The sequence below is a fragment of the Phaethon lepturus genome, unplaced genomic scaffold (assembly GCF_000687285.1).
Source record: "Phaethon lepturus isolate BGI_N335 unplaced genomic scaffold, ASM68728v1 scaffold9372, whole genome shotgun sequence".
Taxonomy (NCBI): Eukaryota; Metazoa; Chordata; class Aves; order Phaethontiformes; family Phaethontidae; genus Phaethon; species Phaethon lepturus.
The window spans coordinates 57,941-65,164 of NW_010521204.1; the positions used below are offsets into that span (position 1 = coordinate 57,941).

Below are 7,224 nucleotides of genomic sequence, written 5' to 3' on the forward strand. Positions count from 1 at the left end.
AGAAATGTACTTGGCTGTCTGTCTGTCTGCTGCCAGTTTGGAACCGGGACTACCTTGTGTGAGAAATTATTCTGCCACCTTTAATGAAGAATGTGTGTTAATTCCCTTGAGAGTTAAAAGGAATATGCAGACTTCACTGGTGAAACTCTTCAACCTTATCACAGGCTTTGTAGTGAGCTGTATCAGACTGAAAGGAGGGTATCTGCATTTTTACCAGTCCTTTAATTAAAAATAAATGTTAGCTGAATTGCATAAAAGAATTTTTGAATGTAATTATGTGACCTTTTTAAAATATGATGGGGGGTTCAATGCCTTAAATAATTAAGGTAATTTTACTGAGACCTGTGGCTAGCCCCACATTGTACTTTTATACATGTATCTGCACTCTGTATTTTGAGACATCATGAACTGCACACTAATGTAAAAATGTAAAATATTTCTAGATTTAAAATAAATCACTGTACAATTTTACTTCTTGTAGTGCATCTTGGGAGTCTTCTTTCTGCCATTTTGCTGAATGTGTGAAAGATGCTGTGACCCATCAGCACCCTAAAGGATGTTCTCTGTTCCTTCTGTCACCATGCATCCAGTGGGAGAGGTAACAACACGTCCTCAGATCTACAGTTTCTCTCTTTCAAGCCGGACCTGTATCTTACAACACAGTATGGACTTACTCAGCTGTGCTGCCTTCAGCTTCAAAAGAGAAAAAAATGGCCTTGTGCTTCATACAATTATAAAATTACTTTTTAAAGGTGTTAATAGAAATTAATTTCCTTGCACTTACCCTGCATCTGCAGTTATGTGCTGGATCACGTTTAAAACAAGATGCTTACCTTGAAGAGACTAGTAGTACTAGAGACAATGTACTAGTACTACTGCTACTGCATGCGTTCAGTTTGCAAATTGCAAACCAATGTCTTCAGGAAAACAGTCCTTCAAACTGAGCAGCATTCAGTGACAGCCTGTTTATCAGCCACTCTCCTATCAACCTAGGACATGAAGAATCGCAGCAGGGAGGGACTACTGTACCTTCAACCCTGCCTTACTTGCCAGCCTACTTCTTGCAATGAAGATTTGGAGCAACATGCACCTGGATAGTCGAGAAGGGTTTCTGTGTTTGTGGCAGACGCAAGCCCCTTCTCCTTGGTACTTACCTAAAGTAGTAAAAGTTAAGTGAATGTGGGCACAGGCTGAAGAGAGGTATGCCCAGTCAGGATTCTAGGTTGGGGGCAGGAGATGGAGAAGGTTTTATTTTGAAATCAACATGACAGTTTCCAAGCTTTTAAGACCACCATCTTCTAGCAGCTTGAGCCAGACATCAGATATTTTAATATTTTAAATTTTTACTTCTTTCTAGCACAGACAGTACACAAGTTGGCTGAACCTCTAATTAAAAACATAGATGTTTTAGGCCAATGGTAACAATCGTGCAACAAAAATAAATCACAGAAGACTGTGGATTTCATCAGCAGGTTAGAAAACTAGAGTTGTCTTTACTGACATCTGACTTCAGCTGTGCCAATACCTGCTTTAAGCAATGTTAATAGTTCAGCAGTAAAGAACATTACATGCATCTCTCTCCCTAAATAACATTTTCTTCTGCTTGCACTAGCAAAGGGAAGAATTAAAGAGGCATCTGATTAGGCAAATCCAGAACCATCCCACAAAAACCACAGCTATGGACAGTCAGTCCTACTAAGTGAAGAAACAGGCTGAACATGCAATAGAAGCTTTCCTTACAGTAAAGCACCTGACTCATCTCTCCTTTTCCTCCTGTGCTGCAGTCAAGTTCCCAGATTTCTAATCTCCCAGGAGAAATCCACAATCCGTTCAACTCAAGACTTATACACCAACTGAGAAGCCACATAAGTATCAGTGAGGCAACATGTCCTGAATTATATTGCAACTGGACATTCTGTATTCTGGGTCCCCTGCTCCAATATACAACAACTGTGCTGGGTTACTCAAAGAGAAGATCTTCATCCTTCTCTTCTGCTAAGAGATTGGCTGGTTCATGTTCCCCACCGGCAGCCCTTCGCAGCTCCCGTTCTTTCTCAGATTTTTCTTTCAATACTTTTTTCTTTTCCTGGATCTTCTTTAACCTGTAAAAAGAAATGTGGTTTATCTGTAAAAGCAACACGATGTTTTCATAAAACAGGCTAGCAACAAAGATGCCATGTAATGTGGACGTGATAAAGCTGCCTGGAGAAGTTCCCCAGGAAAATAAAATCCTGTAACAAATGGCAAAATGCTTTTATCACTAGCTGCTGCCATTGAAAACCTTCATCTCTACAAATGAACGCATTTCTTCATCCAAACTATTATTAGATTCTTGACCTTAAGCACTGCATTATACTACTCCGCTTGTCTTTAAGTTAATTCTCCTTTAATTCATTTCAAGTTTGAAATTTTTGCTTCAGGTTGCCCAGAACACTGACCTCTATGGCAGAGATGTCCTTAAAGCAGAACACCTCAGCGTAGTATATCACATCATTCCCTCTGGAGGAATGATAACGACTGCTATGTACAACCTAGTGGTAGGGATTCATTTGTAACTTTGAGATAAGTAATTGCAGATCACCAGTTGCCCAGCTCCGGAAACTCAATGTGCAGTAAGAATCAGGTTATGTTTAACAGTGTTCACTGCCAGATTTGGTGAATAGTTCTTATAAGGCCCTTCTGAGGAATGGTCTATTTGAGAAAGAGACCGGTCTAGTCTTGGTTTAGATATTTACCTGTAGAATTCCTCTCGTTCTCGTTCATCCAGTTCTGTGATGATATAAGAAAGAGTACGCTCGATCCTAGGAATAATGACTAAAAAATATAAATAAGGAAGTTGTTGGACTGCTGTTATATTAGCCAGGAAGTTATCTAATGCAGTGCACAGATGGTTATTTAAAGTCAATCTAGTAATTCTTTTGGCTAGGGGAAATTTATGTGTTGTTCATGGAAGACCATAGTATTTCATTATGGACAAGTACACAAAATTGCCGTCCTCAGTAAGTCCAGAACTAAACTAAGACTGAACATCACAGCATCTCCCATAGCATGTTCCTTTGAAAGATGCAATGGAATCAGTAAGCACTCATCCCTGACTGTTTCTAAGGTCCATTTTCCCCATGGAAGTGGTTAAAAAGAAAATCCTGTAAGAGGTGGGCAAGACTTGAATTCAAACTATGTTCTTTTATTGCATTCTTTCAGAAACTTCTGTTCAATGTAGCACTTCTTTTACTCACAGAATTATGATCTCTCTTTGAAAAAGCCGTTATGAAAACAAATATTCAAATATAACACTGTCACAAGGGATGAGATAAGATATTAAACAAAGCTTTAACACTCAACTGGGCAAGCTATGTGTCGGAATCACTTTTTGAAAGGAGAAAGCTATTATCAGCACTAGCAAAGTTATTTGGAAGGCTGCAGAGGAAACCTTTTCTACAGTCAAATTTGCAGAGTGATAAGCCTGCACGTTCAAAGGAACAAGTCTATGAAAAAACAGTACTGAAAAGGCTGGTTTAGAATCACGTACTGAAACTGGTTATTGCATACATGGAAAGATGATTAAATCCCAGATATCAACTCAGAAAGGAACTTGAAATAATCAAAGCACCCTGGCTAATGCAACAAAAGGATTTGCAGCAATATTGTGCAGGGGTAGTATATAAGAAATTGCAAGAAGCAAATTTACAAACAAAAACATGAAGGATAAGGAGTTCAGATGAAAGAAAAATACCAGGGTATTGACATTACGACTGTTCTGTTTCCTGTAACACAAACCTGAATAGGTTACCAGGATTTCTCTCTGGATGCCTACTCTGCAATCCCGTCCAAAACCAACAAAAAAAAGTTACCAGCTCTCCACTGGACACCACCATTACAGTTTTAAAAATTATTATACTAGCTATTAGGACACCTCAACACATAAAAGCATCCTGTCTTTTGTTTCTAGTCAACAGACTTGGCCAAATAAGTCAAAGTCACTAGCAGAGACTACTGAATGTTTTGTGAAATCTTTGTTCTATAAGTTCTCAATACAACTTCCTGATTACAGTCTTATCTTTGCATATTCTTTATATCTGTGTACTCTACTCCATTCCACTAGGCTTTTAATTTTTGTTTTTACTTGCTTCATTGTAATGCTTTCTGAAGAATTCTTGAACTGGTTAGAAATCCTACTAAAAAGAAAACAGTCAAAGGAAGAGTGGTTTCCGTGACCCTGCTCCTCATCTTGCATGGAGACAGAAAAATATGATGCATCCCAAATGGAAAAATACTCACCATGTTCAATTGCATTCACACGTCTGTTTGTTATTTTAATGGCTTCATCCAAAGTAACAAAGGACGTCTGATGGAATGGGATTAAATAATTAATACATAACAAGACAAATTTAGCATTTCTATCAATTCTATACACAAAACCAAATAGCAGTTGAAAGCCAAAGCCAAGCCTATAATGTAGCATTACGGACTACATTCTTGATAGAGGCAGAATTTTTTCTACTAATGTCAGTAGCACGTTGAACGCTTCAGATTAGCAGTTACAAATACCAATTCCCCAAAAAAAGTTGTTTCTTAGCATTAAGGAATAAGGACTTCTTTGAAGCAGTAATGTAACTGTTTTATGTCTGGAAAAGGTTTACAACTTTGTACAGCACTGGGACTAAAGGAGTATAGTACAGCTCAAAGTCTTAAGCTATGATCACTGAGGCTATGTTACTTTCATTTCAGAACAGTGAGAAACCAGCAACCCCCTTCTTTTCCTCCCCGCAACCTGTAAGGACGCCAGTTCCACAAGCAGCTCCACAGCTTTGGCATAGTTCCTCTTCAGCTTAGCCAGCTGTTCTCCACCTCTGGCCAAGCCAGTCAGCTCATAGCCTGAAAAAAAAAAAAAATCATCAAATAGGGGAAATTTGTTGCTATTGCTACTATGGTGTTTTCTTACTAGATAATAATTAGTACTTTGCAAACTACAGGGATACAGACAGCTCAGCAAGAGACAAGCTAAAGCCTTTGCCCATTAACAAATTGTCTTTATAGTGGTTTATGTCACTACAGATCATTGTTGTGCATTTCCACGTTTAAGACCTACCAGTCTCAAAACCTGGTAATTCAAGATAAGACTTCTCATCTGAAAACCTCACTGATTTAGGAAATTAAAATCCACTATAGTCCCTAATAACCCCTCCATGTCACAGAACATGGCAAAGCATCACAGAGGAAATAAGTACACCTATGCCTATGATGTAAGCTGACTTAGCAGCATGGCATGACATGGCAAGTATTTTTGTAATAGCATACAAAGCCATAACTACATATAAGGTAGAAAATACTTGTTTTGTACTTACTGTCCCCTCCTTCCTGGTAATGCTCAAAAACAGGCAAGGTTACACCTGACAAAAGTGAACAAGAATGTGTGTAAGAGACATAAAGGTTTATAGATTTATTAAGTACAACTCACTTTTACCCCATTTGCTTCTAATAAGTCATGTAAATTCAGAAGTTTTATTTCCAAAAATCTTCCTATATAGCTTGGAATGATTAAGTCATGCTGGTTCTGACATCTTAATATGGAACTTCAAAACTGTATTGAAATCACAGAGATCAAGACACAGGGAAGTATTCCTGTTTATTCAGTGTTCAGTTTAATATGTTTCTGTTTAGTAATGTATTCCTTGTGCTTAAGGAATAATTTAAGCATTCAATACTGATTTATCTTTCTTGTTTTCTTCATAGACAATTATTGATATTTAATTTCCTGAAACTTATTTAATTTTTGATACTTAATTTCCTGATCTACTTTTCAGTAAAGCTCTATGGAAGTTATGCTTTGTCTGAAGATCTCAAAATCGGACTGCAGGTTACGCACACTAATTTAATTTTATGAGAGGTAACTAAATAAATACAAAAAATATCTGCTGTATGTGGAAAAAGCAGATTACAAGTGTTGCTACTGTTATATCAGTAAGAGAAATAAATAAAGAAGAGGAGACAGTGTTTGGATACATTCTTGCATATTTCAGAGTCTCCTCCAACAATTCCCTTAAGAGATGAAATACTCATCCTCTGGAAAAGAGTCACCTGCTACATTGTCTTTTTTAGCTCTGATCTTGACTTGAGCTTTGTTCACATTTTGGATCACAGTGGTACTGTAAGGAAGAAAACATGTATCTTAATGAGGAAAGCTGAAGTGGTTCATTAAGTCATCATTATACACAAGATGAAGTTATCAAATAGTTATCAAATAGCTGTAAAGACTTGGAAATTGTCTTCCACTCAGTTCTTTATGTGATTCATTGCACAGACTTTGAAGCTAACACAGAAGCTTTGAAAGAAATAGGTTTCCAGCAATGTTTGAAAATGTAAAAGACACAGAGTCTGTGAAATGTAACTTTAGAAATGTCTTAGAACAAGTATACAAAGTATATCTAAAAACTAGCCAGTTATCTGGCAAGTTACTTAAAAATACTTTAACACATTGAGTCTAATCAACCTGTGAAACTTTTTTCCCCAATAAAAGTGAAGGAATTTCAAGGCTTTAATGCAGACCAAGGCCACAACAGTTTATTCATTTGAGTCTGTATGTACTTGTTCTTTCAGAACAGTTAGGAATTTGTTTACCCACTAACTCTATCGTATTAACAAACTTAAGCTTGTACAACAATTCATCTTGAAGAATTACAAAGTGTCTTAAGGTCTTCCAAGAACAGGTCACTATAGCTAACTCTTCTATTGACGTACAGTTTGCTTACGGAGTGGAATCTGTCAATTGTTTATAGCTAAACACTGCGACCAGTTAGGACAGGAAACAGCACCCTATCCACATGAAAGGGCAAAAAGACTTTTCTCCAGCAGCAGACAGCTTATCACTGTGTCTGATCACTTAGCTCTTCCTCATTAATTGGTAGTACCATCAGCTGAATCATTAACACTTTGCCACACTCGAATGAATTACGCAAAAACCCTAGTTAGAACTGTAATTTATTAAAACACAATTAAAAAATACCTTACTGGAGGAAAAATATTTGTTTCCCTTCTCTCATACAGCCCTCGCTAGCCCTAGTGAGGTAAGAGGTCAATAAGGTAGGAGGTTAGAACAATTAGTAAAATTTCTGTATGACTTACTGGGAGAAAATAACACACATTACATCCGGTCCTCAAATTCACAAGAAAGATCAAAATAATGAATAGTCCAATACTCTGCTATAAATTCTTGTTTACCTCAAT

At 37.3% G+C, this 7,224-nt stretch overlaps 1 protein-coding gene across 1 annotated transcript in view; it reads right to left on the reverse strand.

Annotated features, from left to right (window-relative positions):
• Nucleotides 1-1,338: 1,338 nt before the first annotated feature.
• The window catches only part of ATP6V1D (ATPase, H+ transporting, lysosomal 34kDa, V1 subunit D), a 7,552-nt gene continuing 1,666 nt past the window's right edge, over nucleotides 1,339-7,224 (reverse strand). The window contains exons 3-8 of the mRNA XM_010281446.1: nucleotides 6,079-6,146; nucleotides 5,346-5,390; nucleotides 4,772-4,875; nucleotides 4,279-4,345; nucleotides 2,736-2,814; nucleotides 1,339-2,102 (exon numbers count right to left, since the gene is read on the reverse strand). Coding sequence (XP_010279748.1) covers nucleotides 1,961-2,102; nucleotides 2,736-2,814; nucleotides 4,279-4,345; nucleotides 4,772-4,875; nucleotides 5,346-5,390; nucleotides 6,079-6,146 — 505 coding nt within the window. The 3' untranslated portion in view covers nucleotides 1,339-1,960. The remainder of the gene's footprint in view (nucleotides 2,103-2,735; nucleotides 2,815-4,278; nucleotides 4,346-4,771; nucleotides 4,876-5,345; nucleotides 5,391-6,078; nucleotides 6,147-7,224) is intronic.